Here is a 20,749-nt window from a genome sequence, read left to right on the forward strand (position 1 = left end):
AAAAAAACATGACAAATCTTTTTTCTCTGTCAGATCTTGAGCAAACAATTACACAGGTAACAGTCGGCGAGAGGCCCTTTAAAGTAGAGGTCTAAACATCATTAGCATTATCTGGATGTGTGGCTGGCTCACCAGTTGCTGAAAGCCCCGATCTGATGGTCCCAGAAAGGGGATCTTCTGGTCTCCCAACTCCTGCAGTAGCCTCCGCCTCTGTGGAATACAACACAGCAAAATAGGCTGATAAGTAGCATAAGGCACAGAAGAGACCCCCTTAAATTTTGGTGCAGATCTGGATAAAGGGACGGATCCAGGAATCTTTTATCACCTCCTTTAACATTGTGAGAATACAAATTCTGGTATCGAATCAGAAAAATCTGTCTTTAAATACAAGACTGCCTTCACTGCATTTACTGACCTAAACACATGATCGACCATCTTACATTGCTTCACTATGAAATATGTTAATAGCCCATCTTGATCTAATTATACGGACTGAATCAGCATGTATTTTGGAATCAAATTAATAAATACATTTAAACAAATAATGCTCTTGAAACTAGCTGTGACGTCACAGGAACCTGGCGACTTGTCATTTTCATTGACGTCTCACATTTTTATGATTTTGTGAAAAGCTGCCGTGGGGTTCCTCACAACCTTATAAAAGATGCCCTGTGCCATACAGAGCTCCTCCAATAAAACCATGAACCTGGTGGAGGGATCAAAGTACTTTTCATGGGACGCATTCCATTCTGACCTGTGAATCCAACGGCAACTGGCATAAAAACTATATGCCCAAATAAATTTCACAACTATTTCCCCACCCTGCCTCTTCTTGCCCTCCTGTATGTGCTTGTGCTTAGGTGTGTGTACGTGGAGGTGGTATATATATATATATATGTGCACATGTGGGTTTAGAGCCTCATATTCATTCCCCACAGGTGCACACACACACACACACACACTCATACATAGCCTCTGCATGGTGTCTCAACAGCAGGGGAAGGAGAAATGTCACCGACATGCCACTGTCTTTTTACATCTTTTAAAGTTTTGCATGAATGGCCTGTGCATCAACCACCGAGCAGTTGTGGTAGTTTAAGGAGGATCGACCCTGTGTATATTTCCGAGACATTTACAACAAGCGTCTCACATTTCTCCCGGCCTAATAATGCCAGAGACCTCATGTGGCTCTCTACAGGGAATATGGGAACCGACCGCCAAAATATGTCGTGACTTTTAGAGTGAAATAAAATGTCCGGCTAATAACATTAAAGTGCAGGTCTAAAAAGACGTGTGTCCTGAGCAGAAAGGAGGTTGGATCAAAAAGGAGGGCAAGCGGTGAAAGAATGTGCATTAAAGACAGGAGGGAGGAAAAACACATCCCAATAACGGAGGCGGAAGAAATGGGAGGGCATCATCAGATCTGAAGCAGTTTGGCGAATTTACCTTCAGGGCTGAATCTTTACCTTAGGCTAAACAACACAACACCTGCTGAAAGTTTTCTTAAAGGATGCACATGAGTGTACAGGCCTTCCAAGTTATTCTGGAACAAACAAAAACAGACTTGCAGACAGTTGGAATCTAAAAAACAAAACAACATGCACTATTCATGGCCAGACGGCATTCAAAGGCTGTTGGAAGAAATTGACAACCTGACACACATTTTCGTCGGTGTCAAATTCTAACTCATGACAGAAGCTCAAGATATCAAGGTGAGGCTCTGGGCTAGTGTTGTATGCGTATGTGTGTGTCTTGTGTGTGTGTTTATCTGTGTGCTGCTGGGAGTCTGTACAGATCCATAGCTTGGCATCCATCTAGCGTAGATGTGCGCATGTGTGCACGTAAGTAAGATCATTACAGTGTGCTTTAGTCACAGCACGCAAACCACTACTGTGTACACAGGCAACACAAGTGAGTCTTCATACTGTACGTGTGTGTGTATGTGTGTGTTAGGCTCCAACAGATACACACACGTACATGCCCATCCTTAAAAAAACACGCAGCCGGGGTAGCGAGCATGATGCCTCAACCCCAATCGCACACAACCAGCGCTGTCACACACGTGTCAAATACATCAAGCTACTCAGAAATTCCACAGAAAAAAAGAAAGACAAGAAGTTACCGGAGCCCTCTGAAGCAGATGGAGTCTCACAGTATCAGAGGACCGGCTGTGTCTGTCTTCCTGTCTCTGTGTCTGCACCTGATTCTAGAAGGAAAACCACCAGGCGCAAAAAAAAAAAAAAAAAAAGGTCTGCGTTTCCACTCAGACCCAAGAAACGAGATTACCAATCCCATAATAACACGGATGCTTCACGGTAGCCCTGCCAACCGTCTGCGCTGAGTGATATATCTGATGCTTTTTTTTTTTCTCTTTTTTTAATCTCTCTCTTCCTTGATGGGATTATTCCCTCAGCCGGACTGTTTATCACAGAAAAACATATTAGGTAGAATAGAACTCAATTGGTTTGCTTTGATCTTGGCCTATAAGAGATATCAAACTGTGTGTACCATATATTTATTAATTTCATTTATTCCCCCATCTGTGACACTTCAACGGACACTTTCTTCAAAGCGTTTCTTTGCCGAGTAGATTAATGTCCGGCGCTTAGCATCAATAGCTCAAAATAGCCAGATAACTCTGCTGCTGCGGGGATAAAAAAACACTTCCAGTCTCGCTTGTGTCTGCCCCTGAAGGAGGCTGAAGGAGGACACGAGTCCCGCTAGACTCGACTAGATTTGGCTGATGCATCATAAAAGCTACAATGTAGAGGCAGCCCTGAAGATGGCTTGATAAGTAGAAGTGTCACCTCATGTGGAAGCACTTCTTTTTTTCAATGTTTGGTTAGTAATGTTTAGTATGGGAATGAGAAAGTACACCATTATCTGTAAACATCTGTTGAACTGACTAAATTATCCATCTGTGTTTGTACTCGAAATGGGTGTTGCTTACACAGGAAGTTGTCAATGTACAGTAGACCTGACATTTTTATGGGTTGTTCAGAAGTCGATGTACTTATTTTTTAGGGAAAAAATTATACATTAATTTTTTATTAATAGTTAAAGAAACGCACCAGATCTGAGCTTTACAACATTTTTGATCACAAGAGTAGGAGAACTTTTGACAGAACATTTTTTTATAAGCTTTAATAAGTTAACTTCAGTCTGATACCCTGAGGATTTTCCTCATCAAGAGGATGCACATTTCTGCATTTTACTCTGATGATTTTTGAACTCGTAAGTAAGTAAGTACTTTATCCTTACCAGCAGTGTTTCCCACAAATGTGGTTTACTTAGGCGGTCCACACAGGTATATCAAAGACCGCCCAAGTAAATGTGGCGACCCATCTTGGCATTTTATACACTACTTATTTTTTTGTTAATCAGTCTGAGAGTTTCACCTGAGTACTGGCTTAACCCTAGTTTAGTAAGACAGAAATTCTTCTTTCCCTCTTGTTTGATATCTGTATTTTCTTGTTACGCTTATACACTACGATGTGAGACGAGAGCTACCCTACACAGAAAACCTTAGATCTCAGGTCTGGAGCAGCCCCGGATGACGTGATGAGAGATAGCTGTGTAATAGAGCTCCGTGTTTAAACAGCAAGCCATTGGTACTTGTGTGACACCTATTTCAGAACTGGTCCTCCTCTGCAAAAGTGATGGTGAATCAACAGTTTTGACAAGTCGGCTGTAAAACGCCGGAGTCAAACAGACGGACTACCCATGTACATCAAAGGCGCTTCCGCCTCGGTCCATTTGGCACCGGATCGGAGAATGTCGGACGCTTGTGTGAAGCGACACAGGGCGTACAGAAGGGCAGGGAGTGTCTGCCGAACCAGAACATTTGTGTTTGCATGCGTGATTCATGGAAAGAAATAGAAGTCTGTAGGAACTTTGAATTCAGTTTTTGAGCATAGAAAATAACTGGGCAGCAACTTACACAAACACTTAAAAAAACCAAGACTCTTCAGCTAACGGTAGTCAGGTGTGTGCCATAAAGGTCTTCATAGTTTGACATCTACATCATCTTTAGGGTTGGCCACTAACTTGAACTACGGTGAGATAACACAGCACCTAGGTGCCACCACACACAGGCACACACATACACGACCACAAGTGCAGAGAGAGGTTCAACTTCTGCTGCTGGGTTTTATCCCTTGCACCACCATAGACATATGTTCATTCTACCTGCCACAAACTGAAAAACAGCAGCTCTCCTGTGTCTGAACTGACCTTTTTCACAGATTATGCGGCTTCATTTCATGCATGCCACACTAAAAAAACAAACATTCAGGGCAAAAATTAACCATTTCTGACTTCTGACATTTTGTTTACAGCCACTTCAGTTATTTTAAGAATACCAGCTACACGTTTGGTGACTCAGTGTGACGGCTAACTGGGCAATGGCTAACTGGAATGTGTTCAAGTTGACCTCAGAGCGGGGGCGTTGGTAATGTGTAACCCCATGTCTCACACACTCCTGCTTAGGACCAGCCCATGAATATGAATTGGACTGTGAGAACCAGAGGTCAATCAGGAGGATGTTGTGCAGAAACGTTGAGAAAATTGTCCTTCAGCTACTTTCTTGTTGTTATCAATCTTTTCCTGGATAATCTGTATTATCCTGAGACGTAATTGCAGATTCAGTTCGACATGTAGGTCGAGCCTATGCAAACAATATGGATCAGATGCTTATGCCAGTTATTAAGAACATAATCCTCCACATGTTTCTCCTATAGACACATATTGCAGACACACATCCGCGGTCGGGTCACACTCAATTCATCAAATTCAGGACTTTTTCTCTCATTTAATATTGGAAACAGAAAATGTCATTAACCGGTGCATATTTTTTTCAAATCAATGACGCGAACATTCTGTATTTATCGACCGACACGTTCAGCATGTGTTCAGTGGGGGTCCACAGGTGGGGTAAGTGATGACAAATGGCAGACAGGCCGGCTCTGGCCCGTTAATTGTCACTGTATGCTGAGGGCTGCGTTGTTCATTTCACCTCGCGACAGGTCGGCGGGGGACGCGATCATTAATATTAGAACATTTCCATCCATCCAACTGAACAAGAGGCCAGTCATTTAAATGGCTGGCGCTGGGTAGACCTTTCACGCCCTGTTTATAACACTGATCTAAGCACATTACCAGAGCTGCAGGGGACCACTGCCAGTCATTAATTAGATTCACACACACACAATGTGACCACCTTTATTGGCGCCGAGTCACATTTGACAAATGTCACACGTGCGAGATATGGTACGCTAACACTCGCCCCGGTTCGCCATTTTAACTAAACATCAAAAGTCCTGTCCAATCCTTTCTTTCCGAGCCATGTGTACACTTTCTCACACACACACTTACTCAGAGCTACTCTCCCAGTCATCCCAGGGTATGTGTAATCCTGTCAGGTGGAGAGGATGTGTGTGTGCGCGTGAGAGAGAGAAAGAAAGAAATGACGAAGAAAAAAAAAGTGCGGGACCTCATCTGTTTTTTGAACTCTCCATCTCACTCACTGCACCTGACAGGCTTACAGAGAGACCCAGGTTTCCAGATCAATCATTCAAAAGTATTTACAAATGCACAAAGCCAGACACAGACAGGCTGGCACATGGCCACTCTGTTTAAGTGCTTTTCAATGTGTCTGTGGTGTCAACATCTATTTCACACTTATCTACACCTCAAAGGGGAAAAAAAGATGTTTCTGTGACCTTTAGCGAGTGTCAAGTCTGGAGAGAAGAAGAGGAAGGGAAGAGGGCGATTTAAGAGATCTGTTGATGTATGCCTTACATAACCTTTGTATTTATCCGGGACAGACTGACCGAGCATGCTCTTTATCAGAAACATACCGATGGTTTCACACTCACATTCTTACGAAATTTCACACACAGGAGCTGCGCAATACATTTAAAGACTTCTGAAGGACTCTAAAAACTTTCTTTTGTTCTTTGCCAGAGAAGCTGGGGATTACAGATACCATTTATAAGACAGTTGATTGTTAAGTCTCATTCCCAAGTCGTCAAATATCCATGCTTTGGGTTCCCCAGGTCATCAAGTACCAAAGCTTTGGGTTTCCAAGGTCATCAAATGCCTGTGCCAGTCTAACCCACCGACCCAAAATGTCAGTACTTGACGACCTGGGATAGAGCCTTAAACTAACAACTACATTTCTCTAGATTTGTTAATTGTACCTTTAGAAGACTTGTTCAAGGGCAACTACAGCAATACACCCAGTGCAGGATTCAAACTAGCAGCCTTTTTCCTCACAAGAGCCATTTGACCTTTGCTACCACCACCAATATGTGAGGGCTGTTTGCCATTTTGCTGTAATTGTTAGTTTGCAGCCAGGCCATAATGTTTCCATTAAGATTATGCCGATCGAAAAAAGCTTTTTAGTTTTCACCTTCGAATTACAACATGTTTTAATGAGATCGTAAAATAGTGATGCTTTTGGTTTCCCAGGTTGTCAAACACTAAGTTGGCGTCCGGTCTGACCAACCGACCCAAACTGTTGGTGCTTGATGACCTGGGAGTGAGACTCAACTATCTTTCTCTAGATTCGTCTGTTGCACCTTTAAATGACTTGTTCAAGGGCATCTTGAGCATAGCAGGATTCAAACTAGCAGCCTTTGTCATCACAAGTGCGGTTTGAACTCTTTGCTACCACCACCAATATGCAAGGACCGTTTGCCATTTTGCCTTAATTGTTAGTTTGCGGCCAGGCCATAATGTTTCCATTAAGATTATGTCGATCGAAAAAAGCTTTTTAGTTTTCACCTTCGAATTACAACATGCTTTCATGAGGTCAGCTGTTTTCCATGTGGAATGGCCAGTTTTAATGCAGACGCAGTCCCTTGGTATTCAGACAGGGTCCAGCTCAGTGAAGGGAAAGTCAGGGGAAAGAGTGAGAAAATGAGGAAGGGAGAGGAATGGAGGAAGGAGAAGAGAGGAAAGGGGGAGCGTTGATTGAAAGACTGTGATTAGCAGTTTTCAGCGGGGCACCAGGGCCACTGAGTTGTTCTAACAGGGTTGTCGCGTCTCTAGGTGCAGTCAAGGAGAAGTCAGTGCTTTAGAAAGCTCCCTCGATTTCTCCATTTCCCCCTCCTCCCTCCCCTCATTCGCTCTCACCACCCAGCCACACTTTTCCTGCCCCTCCAAAAAATCAATATGGCTGTGCAAAGTGCAGCTCGGCCCAGGGGGAGGGCCGGCTAGCTGTAGGGGCTGGATGCAGAGCTTAAAGGGAGGACGAGAGGCGTCCTCCAGGCCTGTCCCACAGGCAGTGTCAAGGACAGACCTGAGGACCAAAGGACTGAGGCCACCAGATTGCCCTTCCCCTCTGCATCTCGCCTTCTCCCCCTCTCTCTCTAACTCTCTCTCTCTCTGTTGCAGCCCGGGCTTGGCTGGCTCAGCGGGGCAGAAGAGATCGATAAGCAGGTGGAGCGTTTAAAATCCCCAGCTCCAGAGGCTGACGTTACGCTCCTCAGAGCCCAGTAGACCAACACATCGCTCAGGGCAGAGCAGCTGGATGGATGGATGGATGAGTGGGTGTATGGTGGTCGCACCTAGTCATTGAAAGGTTTGTGATTTGTGACAATAAACAATTCAATAGCACTTAGCCATACACAGTGTCCAAGGGGTGTAGGGCCAGACTCTTCACACACACTGCCATTGTCTCAACATGTCACAGATCAGTAGCACTCAGGCAGGTCAGACAGCTATAGACCAGCACACCATGTACTGTATCTCACTCTAATGCCATTTTGTCATCAAAATCCACTACTTTCTTACAACGCAGCAAACCCACTAAAAAAAAGGGCGACTCCTTTCCCATTGCCATTGGATGAGTTTGCTTTTCTGTTCGCTTTTTTCTGGTGTGTCACATTTGACGTCACAAATGGGATGAAAAACAGGGAATACTACTTCTTTGATGTATTTGTGCCCATCTCTGATTGTCAGTTAATACAATTTTCATTGGTTAAATTCTTATTAATCGATTGATCATTAACATCCCGATTTCCATCACTGCCGATCACAGTTGAGGCCAGTAATTACCCGACTACTGCAGAGTCATTTGACCTGGCAATGAAAGCCGATACTCTCGTCTACCAACGACAAAGGCCAAATGTTGGTGTGTTAGTGAGTTTCTCGTCCGGTTTGAAAGGGGTTTAGGACAGTACCTGTATTGCTGCGCGTGATATACTACTGTTACAGACCGAAGCATCAAAAACAGGCAGAAAAAAGGAGAAAAACTGGCATGTACTATCACTGTCAACGGCAGTCTTCCTCATTTCCATACAGTAGGCTTGACGAAGAAGCGTGTACATGATGTGGATGAAGTGTGCAAGGAGGATTTCAGTCCTGCCGCGTGTCTCCGTGCGTGAGTGACTGATCACAGTAGAAGTGGCTTGTGTCTCTAATCCAGTACCACTGTTAGACAGTGCAAAGACCCGGCTCTGTGTACCGCGGCACTGGTTGATCAAACCCATCATGTGACAAGCAACCTCTTCAAATGACGATGATTTCCCAGCTCTGTGTCCCTTCGACTCTATATTAGATCATCTTCTGACACCGCCGAGTCTGGTACTTCATCTGGGGATAAAGATGATGTGCAATCCGACCGGAGGGGTTGGGAGTCAAGGGTAAACGCGGGGCTAAGACAGGGGTACTGCACCGGATTGGCTGACAGCTGTGACAATTATCATGTGGTATATTATAACCTTATGCTAAACATAAGATTTCATGCAGTATGTTGCTTGACAAAACACTTCAAGGATATTTTACCATCAACTCGGCTGTGTGTCACATTCACACACATGAAATGAGCCATTGGGAGGAGGGAAAAAAATCAGAAGATCATACTACATATCAAAACTAGAGAGGATCCTGTCGGCCTCAATTTTTCCAGGAGAAGGCCTGAGTTGTCTTTTCCTTTTCTGCAAGCAACGATATCATATTGTTTTCGAAAGACAGCTAGACAGACAATCCCTTGAATTATCTTATTTGTTACTGATTTTTCGAATATGGTATTATTAACAAGCTTAAGCATTGGCCTAAATTTAAATGCTGACAATCACCTAAGCCACTAGAAAAACATATGGCTCAAAACAGATGTGGACTGAACATCTAGGACAGGCCTCATGTCATCTTTGACCCAGATAAACTGGCATTATGATGTGACCTGAGATTAATATTGAATTATGGGCCGAATATCATTTGCGGCTGTTTACACGACCGTCACTCTGTCTTCCTGGAATCCTGAGGCAGATAAGTTTGCTATAATGGCATTAGCCAAATCCTGAAGTATAGCAGACGGCACTTGTCTTGCCTGAGAAGCCACCTCATTTCTTTATTTATTTTTCCTTCACTCATTCTGAACAAAGGAAAATATTCTACCAGGAATTGAATAGCTTAATCCTCTTTTCACTCTTCCCAGTAGCTTGAATGGTGACAGATTAACATCCTGGAGGTTTACAAACCCAGCCATTTGAAAATGTAATTGCTGGTGCCACACTGCATGCATGTGTTTTAAGTTGAGGGTTAATATTAAAGCTTAAAACGCACACATGCACTCGAGTAAAGAGGGGGGGGGGGGCGACGTGGCCAGTTTGGGCCCAGACCCAAGACAGTTAAGCCTGGGCAGGATGGACCATTCTGTCACGTGCGTATCAGGGAGTTGCAAGCTGTCCCGAACACTCGCTAGGCGCCATAGTTACTGTTCACTTCTGCTAATTATTACAGCCAATCAGAGGGGTTAACGGGGCGGAGCCTGGCCAGACCATGTTCTGGGGCATTTAACAGCTGGCAGGAACGGAGGTGAATGCATTACACACTGCCCTCATCCAATAAAAATAAAACACCCTGACATCTGAGGTGTACTTAGCGCAGAGGGGAGGGAGGAAGCGTGGGAGGCAAGAAAGGCGGGAGGAAAAGAGGGAGGGAGGGAGGGGTTGGGTGGGGTGAAGGGGGAGAGAGCATCTGATAACATGATGTCCAAGTGCCACCTAGTGACAACTTTCCATCTTCTCTGGTCCTAAGGGCTCAAGAGCATCAGGGTTGGAGGTGGTGGACAGATCAGCCGGGCAGAGGGTTTCGATATTAGCCCCATATTGTTCTGACCTTTCATAGACATCTCAGTGAGCACCAACCATTTCAAGTTTCAAGTCAAATGTCAACCTACAGTAAAACAACGACATTCAAAAACTGCTGTTGATTTGAATCCATCTACTATCTATGCGTCTGCTCAGTTGCGGGACCGGGCTCCCGAACACTGCACTGGTATGCCGGTGGCCCTGGGCTCCTAGGTCCCCTCCCCTCATTAACCCAGGTATAAATCACACTCTGCCGGTGCCCAGAGGTGAGAGGGATGAGAGTGGAGGTGAGCTTGAAATAATGCTTATGTCACGGCGGGTCAGCCCTCCATTATGGCCGTTTCAAAAACTATTAATCTTGCTTGTAGTCAGTGGCCTAGAAATAATTACTTCATCTAACCCATGTAATACAGCATGACCAGCAGTCGAGCCTGGTCAATTTGAGGCTGGGGAGGCAGGATGGTGGTGGGGTAGTGGGGAGAGAGAGAGAGGTAGTGAGGGAGAAAAGGGTGGGGGGGGGGCCACAAATTACGAGGCCCTGTCTCCTGCTCGTGGGTGAATGATGTCCTGCTCACTTCAGCTGTGGCCTTTTACACTCTCAACGCTGATTTAGATAGATACACACACGTTCACACTCAGAGCAGAAGATTATATACAAGCACACATATGTGCGCACATTAATCCATGATTAAATGGACACACATTGGGGCGAGGAAGACACAAATCACATTATTTTAAACAAGGGGTCAAAACCCTTTCAGCAAGAGAGCTCAAAAACACACAAGTGAAGACACAGAATTAAATTTGCTGGAGCTAGCATGCAGAACTGACCCTGATGAAACTAGATCATCTATTAGGGTTGCAGCTAACGATTATTTCCATTATCGATTAATCTGCCAATTGTTTTCAGGATTAATCAATAAATTGTTTAGTCGATAAAATGTCAAACAATTGTGGGAAAATGCTCATCACAATTTCACAGAAAGCGATGTCTTCTTTTATCCAACAAAAAGTCAAAAACTCAAAGACTCTTCATTTACAAATACAGATGGCAAAAAGAAGCAGTAAATTCTCTAATTTAAGAAGCTAGAAGCAAAAAATGTTGACATTTGCTTGAAAATCGACCAATTGATTAACCGACTAACCGTTGCAGCTCTATTATCCACTGGCTTCCACGTAATACAATTAGTGCAACATCAAATTCATCAACAAGTTTTTATATTTCCATTTAAATTCCCTAAGTATGCAAATCAAGTTGTGCCACCTGCTAACCGAAGTGAACTTTGCATTTGTTTTTGTCATTTTAAAGGAGAGCATTGCTCAAGTTGCCAGAAATGCAATTAGATTTCATATTTGTTCAAATCACATTTTTTAGTCATCAGTCAAAAGCAATTTTGAAAGCCGTGATATTACACACAGCCTTTTGGAAAGCCGTGTGTGTAAACAGAGAAGCTACTGCAAACTCAGCCTCCATGAACGTCACAGGAAGTATGTATGGAGTGACATAAATAAATGCAGCCCTCCAGTGGCTGTCACAGCTGGTATTGCAGGTGCAAATTTAATTAGTCAAGGTGAAGTCTCCCTTGTTGTCTGGGGGGTGGGGGGGGGGGAGGGTCCTCGCCATGCACGACTGTAAACACGCGCTATATCCTAATCAGGTGTCACCGCGGCGTTTGATCAGCCCGCGAAAACTTGTCACGAATCCCCGGCAGAGAGTGGGCCGAGGGGGGAGAACAAAGGAAAAGAGCTGTCATGAGAGAACAGGGTGGTGGTGCTGATGGCAGTGGTGGTGGATGAAGAGAGTTTGCCCATTAGCAGTCTCCGTCGCCTATCTCTCTCCCACTCCCCTTAACGTCTCCCCTCCTCTTGTTTTCTTTCTTTCTCTCCGTGGCTACCTGCAGTACGCACTTCGCCGTATCAAGTCGCCGCACTACGTCTGCACTTCCACTCTGAGGAAAATCTCAACCGCAGCTGTCACACCCGTGCTTCACAACCGCCAACAAAGCTTCCAAAAGACAAACCCCAAAGTCGTAAAATACTTTTGTTTACCTCCCCCCCAAAAAAACCCACACATGTACAGAGATACAAGCTGCGTTCGTTTTGTTTTTATCAAGCGCCGCTCTGAGTGGTAAGGTCCTCCTGAAAAGCCTGGAGAACTCGCGTCAGACATGATGTTCTCCTCCCGCCCGGCGCCTCCAGGCTGCACTGAGGCAGTGCAGGAACACGACGCGCCATTAGATACTGTTTACCTTTCAGTTTGGGTGATATTGAATACATTAGCCGATTGAACCTCATAAGAAACACAGCCGAGTGACAAGGCCCAATCGTCTTTGCGACTACCATGGTAACTGAGATTACAGGCTAACAAAGAGCAGACAGGGGGAGAAAATATTTAAAACCCGAATAGTGATACATAAATTAATTAAAGGACAAAAAAACAAGTGGAGAATTAAAGTTGGAACATCTGTCAGCGACTTAGCTTCCCAACGTAATACCAGTGTTAGAACATTTATACCCTTGAAGTTAATGATCCCCTCTTTAATTGACAGTCAAGGAAAACTGGCTGCGGCAGCATCCTGCCGAGACGCCGATAAGAGGCCCGACTCCCCCCCCTCCCAAAAATAAAATAAAAAAAAAAAAAACAGTTTAAAGAACCTTGGCACTAATCCCTATTGTCATCCCAGCGCAGCAGAAGGACTTACAAACACAGATAACTCTGCTGAAGCTGTCTATTTCTCAGGAGTTATGGGGACAGCCGAGCCGCCGCGCGCCTCGAATCAGTCACTCAGATTAGCCCAATCCCTCTGTGCTGTCAGTCAGCCGAGACAGTAGCCTGTCACCGCATTTACATGAGTCCATCTCACATGTGACAATGCCCCCTATATGTGACAATGGCTGCGAGGAAGGGGTCCACTCGCTCGCAGATAGCGGGCGTACAGTATGGCAGACGGGCTGTTGTTGGATTAAGCTCATGGTGTGCCGCTGTGCTCGTGTCTTTCGCTGACACTCCGACAACAAGTTTAAGGAGTCTTAACCATTGCTGTTTTTCCATAGTGGGGAGAATGTGGGAGATGTATGTCAGATGAAACACACCTACGCTGACAAAGACAGATGCACACGCGCACACATAGGGATAAACTTCAAAAAAACTTGCAAGTACAGAATGAGTGTTGGATGAAAACCACAAGCTTACCTAGTCCTCCCCAAAGTTGGCTTCAAGCATGACTTTAATCCACCTACTTCACTTAACATGATGAGGCTCCGAGAATAAAAGGGAAAACAACATAAAACTAAGTACATCCTATACAAAACATCTGGATCAGTCCCCATCTTGAATTAACACAGGTATGCTTTAGATTAAAAAGCCAACCCTAAAACAAATCTCTAAAAAAGAAGAAGAAAAAAGAACACTAACTAGATAAGACACAAACTTTCTGGGTGTCAAATTAATAAGGGATTACTTCCTGCAGAGTATGAGTTTGTACTTTTAAATGAACGGCTGCTGCTCGACGGCACCTGAGAGCTCGCTGTGTGCTGACTGCTTTTTATGCTTCTGTGGCTCACTCCACTTCAAACAGTCCCGCAACAAATGACAGTGGATGCCCCCTACATAACAGGGCCAGGGCAAGCATGACACAGGGGTTGACAACTGAACCCTCAAACTCCCTAACCCCTACCCCTGCCGTGGCACATGCACACACACACACACACAGCCTCGGCAAACAGCCCTGACATGACCGCTCGGCAGCCCTTCCTAACCCCTCCTTGTGTTTTTTCTCTCTCCATCTCACTGGAGACAACCCTCAATTCAGGACCGTTTTAGCCAGGCGAGTGGATGTGACCCGCTGCCCCCCAGTCAGGCTCATCTGAATAAACAGAGCTGAAGAAACAGGCAGAGGAGGGAAAATCTGCCTACATTATGATAGGAAGAGAGAAGATGGGATTCAGCCAAGGGGCTCCTTTCTTTATGCACGTTTGATCAAGTGCTTGACAGCGCCGGTGGATGGAATTACGGACTGTTGAACAAAAAGTTGTGTAAGTGTGTGTGGGCGTGAGTGTGTGTGTGTGTGTTGTTCAGTCTGGACAGCTGGGTTTCCGTGGCCTGACAGTGTTAGGATTGTGACAAGCCTGCCGCAGCACACCACCACATAGAAAGCGCAACCCGCCCACCAGCCTTTCGCAGTCCATCACTCAGGACGGCCGAGGGAAGCGCCGTGAGAAGAGGTCAGACGTGGAGGAAAGAGGGTGGGAGGAGAGCGGAGGAGAGGATGAGGAGGAGGATGAGGAAGGAGGGAGGGCTGGTCAGGGGTTAAGTGTAGAGAAGACAGCGATGAAAGGCAACTGTCATGCACCAGTGCTCGCCCAGGAGCACCTGTCTCGAGGAGAACATGCAAAGTGTGCCGGTCACGTCCTGACAATACCCCCACTTTTCTTTCACACACACATAGATCAACACACACATACAAGCTCTCAGGAAAAGGCTGATGCTCCACCGCTGGAGAGGCATCGCCTGTCTGACAGCATGCCAGTCAAGCTGTCGTTGGCTCCTTCGCATATATGCAAGGAAAAGTTAGGCTGATGAAGAAAAAACACAGGGGTGGGGGAGGGGGGAGCTCAGAGGAAGAATCACTGAGACATGAACAGACTACCTGAAGTGAGCAGACACTTCTCAGACACTTGATGCAGAGTAAATGCTGGAACGGGAGATACAAAAAGCTCCAGGAAAGCAAATCCAGGATAACCAGGAAAACGCTCTCCAGACTGGAAGTTGGTGCAGTTACCAAAGTCCTTAGGTGTAAGCAGCTGCACAAAGCACCTGAAGCCTCCAACTACAAATGCTTTTTCAAGACCCTTTTAGTATTTTTGTGTTCAATTAGGTAGACATGAGGTCAGTGGCTATTTGAACGCCTGCCAATGCTAACTTCTTTGCTATCCGAACTGAACCGTTACACACAAACATTTCACAAAAATAGCATTATGTTTGTTTTTACAAGAAGAAACTACCTGCAGTATTTTGTTAATGGTGGTTAGCAGAGGAGGCCAAGTGAACCTCCAGCTGGCTCAGTCAAAAGCAATGCCAAACAGAACCTGGCTCTGGCTAGCGGAGGCACTTCCTACGTTCAGCCCCTACAAAGCAATACGCCAAATGCCAGGTATTTTAACACACTTTCATTGCTCATGTTTATGGAAAAGAACTTATGATGTACAAATTAACAGTTACTATTTACAGCGCCTTGTGAACCTGGCCTCCTGCAGCTTTTGTGAATGAAGGCTTTTGGACTTTCCATTGAAACCAGATGTTGGGCAACACCGTGGCAGTAGGCACTTTTTATTGGAAAGGTGAGTCATTACAAAAGGGAAAATAAATTCACAAATAAACAGCATGAAGACTGCCTGTCCTATGCAGGTGGCTTTGCACGGTCAAACCATTTTTATTGGAGTCGGCTAAAAATAGCAACAACCAGGTTAGCTAAGACGTAGCATCGATTATTATTTTTGCTCAAGAGGCTGTCATGTCTCGTCCGTTTCCAACATTTATGGTGCTAAACGAGCTTGTTGAAGATTTTTATCATGTGTGTAATGTTCTTTTAGCATTAAAAGCATCAGCAGCCTTGACACACACATTAAATGTGTAGACGTGTGCTCACATGCACACAACCATGCATTCGAAGACATATTGCACACACATACACACACACACACACACACACACACACACACACACACCTCCAGAATGCCAAACAAACAGAAATGGAAAATAACGACGTGGCCGGATCATAGCCTCGAGTGGCTAATGAACCCCCTTGAGGATCTAGCCCTTGTGTATGAGGTGAGCGGGTCATTCCCATGTTTATTCAGCAGCGGTCCAATGAGCCACCACCATCTATTGATCGAACTGATTATTCTATGTCTCTCTTGTGACGGGACACATGCATGACAGATGAACCCTACTTGGGCAGGTCACATTCGATTGTAATCTCATTGAATCTGACGGCTGATCTGGTTGGCCGGTTTGCATGATCCACGCCGCGGCCTTGTTTGCGAACGTGCTGACATCTGTGGCTAATGCCTCAACACTAATATGAGGCGCTCGGCAGGGGCTGTCAAACACGTAAGCTGTCAAGGGCTGTTTGGACAATCCTGGTGACTGCTTCCATAGGAGAAAACCATCCGGGTGGTATATGATAACCGCAGACATATACCCTAGTTATCGGTACAGGATGTTTCTCAGTGTTTTTAATAGGGATGTGCAACTTGTAAACCTAGCTAACTTGCTAATCGGCAACAGAAATACCACTCGGTTAAATTTAGGATTATTATTTTTTGATTGCGTTTAATAATAAGCACTTTTTGCAAAGATTTTATTATTGTGTTCAATATTTCTTTCAGACAATCTTTAACTCTACAGCCTTGGTTTCATTGTGCCCAAGAACACTGCTAGAATTAGGAAATCAAACTAAGCATGGTTGCATGGGGGAAAGCCAAGACTCGTGTTGCCTCATATCTGTGGAAAGTCTGTTTTCATCTTGCCTCATGTCATACAGTGGCCAACCAGTCAGAGGGGAGTAGATGGCAGCCAGTACAAGGAGAAAACCTCTGCAGATGACCCTTTCACTGACATTATGACTCACTATGGCGCTCAATCCCCAAGCCACACCAGACTGTAATGCCTTGCATAAGGCTATCTCTGTTTTTCCATTTAAATGTTTAGTAAGATCACAGGCCCTCCGAAGCACATATGGGAGTCCGTGGCAGGCCATCTCAGCCGTATACCCTGAGACAATGCAGGCGGGGCCGTAAAAGTTGATATCCTTCCAGATGCAAACCAAATGTAGACATCATGCACCTTTAAAATGTCATGCGTTCAACACAGACTGCCATAAAAGAGGTGGTAGGAAGTGAGGGAACGACGTGCGGGATTTCTCACATTGATCACGAGAAGCTGACCCAACCCATATATGGCTGATATCTGAATGTCATCAGCAGAGAACCATCTCATGGGTAATAAACAGTGTCCTGGTGCATCGTTTAATTTTAAGGAAACAGCTTGCTTATGGTTTAATGCCACTTGTTGTAGAATATATAATCAGTTAATTTAATAATTACATCACAGATGTAGTGGGGCAAAACAATGAATTTACATCTACTCAAATTATTGTAATTAGGTCATTTTTTTCTGTACTTTTATGAGTATTTTTTCAAGTCTGTAAGTTAACTCGTACTAGACAACACACCATGTTATCTACTTAGTTACTTCTAAATTCATAATTCAGTTCTGAGTACAATTTGTGTAAAATATCAAAACCTGTCATCTGTTTTTGGAGCCAAAAAGGCCATCCAATCACAAACGGGCCAATGAAATCCCTGGTATATGGCCAAAAAAACACAAAACTGTGCAGCAGGCCCAGGTTTGGAGATGTGACCATGACCACGGAGCAGAACAGAGCAGCATAATGCATTAAACATCACAGTTAAAAAGTAACTAATACTCTGAGAAACATTAGAGAAGATTACTTTGTACTATTACTTGACTTCTATCACTGTTATTATTATGTTTTTATCATTTCAATACCAGTAAGTTTTACTTGTATTTGAGTAATATTTCAGTAACGCAACTGTAATCGTACTTGAGCACAGATTTTCAGTACTCTTTCCACCACTGTCAATTCCATCCTTCCATCGCTGTCATCTTTAAAAATAGGACCTACCGTCCATTACACTTACTGCAGTGCTCCAAAATTAATATGATGAAAGGGACATATCATCGCAAAACTGAAAATACGTATTTTTCCTCTTATATGTACTACTATTTAATCATCTACATTGTTTTTGGTATGAGTTGCTGACTGTGAGAGATATTGACCATACCATGCAGAAGGAATAGTATATCTCTTAATGGACAAGCTAGCTAACTAAGCTAGCTAAAGTTACAGCTCAGGTGGGGAGGACATCATTAATGTTCACATCCAGCTGACAACAAGGTCTGTGGATTAATTCATGCAACTGATCATCCAAAACAGTCACATTTATATAGTCTATATGGTGAATATCTCAGTATTTCATCTCATATTTCATTCATTTCACTCCGATTCAACTGATGGCATTCTTGTACCAGCTGAGCAGGAGTTCTAGTATGTTGACTGAATTATTTTAAAGGGAGGCTTGACTCACCATGCTGATCTGTAAACAACTCAGTATAAATATATGAGCCAAAGATCAAATAGGCAAGACAAGGTAAAGACATGTAGAAGGAAAAGCTCGGCAGCAGACTAATCAGCCCCCTCCAATGCACACGTAGCAGATCAATGAAAGACCTGAGGCCTTGGGCCTGCACTATATTACACACCAAAACTTCATATTCATTCATTGATTTTACTTTTCAGAATAGTATATCATTGAACTCCAATGGGAGCGAAAAATAGAGGCCGGGGCTGAGGTCAAGCCTCGCGTGGACGGATGTTTGCACAATATTGATGGCGCACGCAGAAAGAAATGACTAAATATCTGGATCAATAGCTAGTTTCCCTTGCCACGACAGGTTGTTCCAGATGGAAATATATAAATACTTCTTTATGGCTACTGGAGTGGCCCTAACGAACAGGGCTAAATACCCCCCTTAAGGTAAACTCTTTGATTACCCAAGGCCAGAGGTGACAAGAGGGGTCTGCTGATGCTACAATGCCACGCTTCCAACGGCCTCAGGATGCTAATGCACACAGGGGCCCAGTAAAGAGGCCAAGAATATGACAGGTCACAAGCCCTGGGCAAAGTGCTCTGTGCTACCTGACCCTCCTATTCATTTGTAATGATGATGGGGCCCAGGCTACACCATTCTCGGTCATGTTCACATAATGCATTTATGAATAATTTAGAAAAATTTTCATCATTACTCACATAAAGCCACTATTCTAATTGTAGTAATCAGGCCTGGCACTGGGGGGAGTCCCAATAATTTGGCCTAAAGAAACAAATTTGCATGTGGAATTCTTCCAGATAAATATGTAGAGCACTTTGTAATCAAACCAGACCAACGGCCTGGTGGAAATCTTGCACCCTGCTGCTGCTGATGCCGCAAGAGCTGCCTGTTCTTATTTACAGCACAACACAATTACCGAGAACAACACCCAACCTCACAGCTTCCCCTGCTCCACAGCGGCCAATGGGGCCATAAAGAGGGAGGAACCACATCATTGCCTACTCCTTAATTAAATGAAAACCCGTAAGGTTCATTTGCCTCCTTTTTTTAACACATTGAACTGGCCAGCCCACTGCTGAAGACCTCCCAGACAACATCCCTGCTTGGCCCTAAATCATGACTGGATAAACGGCCCGGTGGGTCCCTGCTGGACACGCAGTGGCCGCCCAGCGGCAAGGCCAGAGCAGGGCATGCAGTAGATCGACACCTAGCCAGCGATAAGTAATTCTGTAGAGGATTAGCAGCATGATAGCCTGATCAATACTGTGTGCTCAGGCCATTAGGAATGCAGTGAGGAAATGACCCCCTCCGGTAATAAAGCAGGGCATCTGGGTTCTCCTTCATTTGCCAGCTCCATTAGTGTAATGGTATCATTATCTGCCACAGCCGTATTTTTCTGAGCCCTGGCTTTTCCACAGCTCGACCGGCGGGGGTCTGATGAAGCTGTGAGAGCCCCCATGCCGAGTGTTCCCCTTTTCTACCATTCTACACAGAGCCAAGGTGTAAATCTAGCTCTGTTGGAGCTTATGTGCTACCCTGCCTTAGGTATCCATACCCATGTTTTATGTCAGCACCCAACACTATTTCTCCATTATTGGCTCATTAATAGAGCAAGCAGCATGTAGCTTGGGTTAAAAGGGAGAAAAAGATGGCCGGCAGAGTGCAAAGCTGCTGAATGTGCTGAATCTGACACCCCCCTCTTGCTAAAACACCAGGCCTGACATGACAGGACGTCGGCATTAGTCGCCATAAATCGTTTCTTTTACACTAATTCACCAGCTAACATTTTGTGTGGGAGAATTGATTAACCATGTCTGGATGTGTGGCCACATAATCAGCTTTTACCTCGGTAGTTGTTAATTTAACAGAATTGCCAAGGGAAACACAAACCATTTTAATGAGTGTTCAGAAATTAAATACCCTAAACAGCTTGCACTATGGTGCCGCAACCAGAGCAAACCAATGAGGCTGATCTAAGCAATGGGCTGGGCTGAGCCCAAGACCTCACAACATCTGGTGACCCTGTGTGATCATTACTTAGCCTGCTGCTCACACACACACTTCCTGTTTCGACACAGCACTTTATACTTGTCATCACTGTCCAAATGGCGAGCTTGCATCAAAGACGGCATCAGAACATCGGGTTAAGGGACAGGGCAAGTTCTGTTTTCACACTTCCCAAGGCCTGAGTGGAAATTCATCTTGTGATGACAATACTGATAAAACAGAGCAAAATGTTTTCAATTCTTTGGATTAGGGTATTAGGCTAGTTGCTATGAGATGGAAATTCACGAAAGTATAGCGAGTTGAGAACCAGAGTGCAAGTAGTCTGCAATTAATGTTACTGAAACGATAAACAAAACAGTGTGTCAAATAATATCTGATGGATCCATCCTCGATTCTAAGCAACAAAGTACAATTATCTCAGTTTTTGAACTTAAACAAATGTGAACTG

General features: G+C 44.5%; 1 protein-coding gene across 1 annotated transcript in view; it reads right to left on the reverse strand.

Moving 5' to 3' along the window:
* The window catches only part of fto (FTO alpha-ketoglutarate dependent dioxygenase), a 128,661-nt gene that overhangs the window by 106,010 nt on the left and 1,902 nt on the right, over window positions 1-20,749 (reverse strand). Inside the window, exon 2 of the mRNA XM_084358004.1 lies at window positions 133-210. Within this exon, the coding sequence (XP_084214130.1) occupies window positions 133-210 (78 nt within the window). The remainder of the gene's footprint in view (window positions 1-132; window positions 211-20,749) is intronic.

This window comes from Pagrus pagrus (assembly GCF_965226575.1).
Source record: "Pagrus pagrus genome assembly, chromosome: 1".
NCBI lineage: Eukaryota > Metazoa > Chordata > Actinopteri > Spariformes > Sparidae > Pagrus > Pagrus pagrus.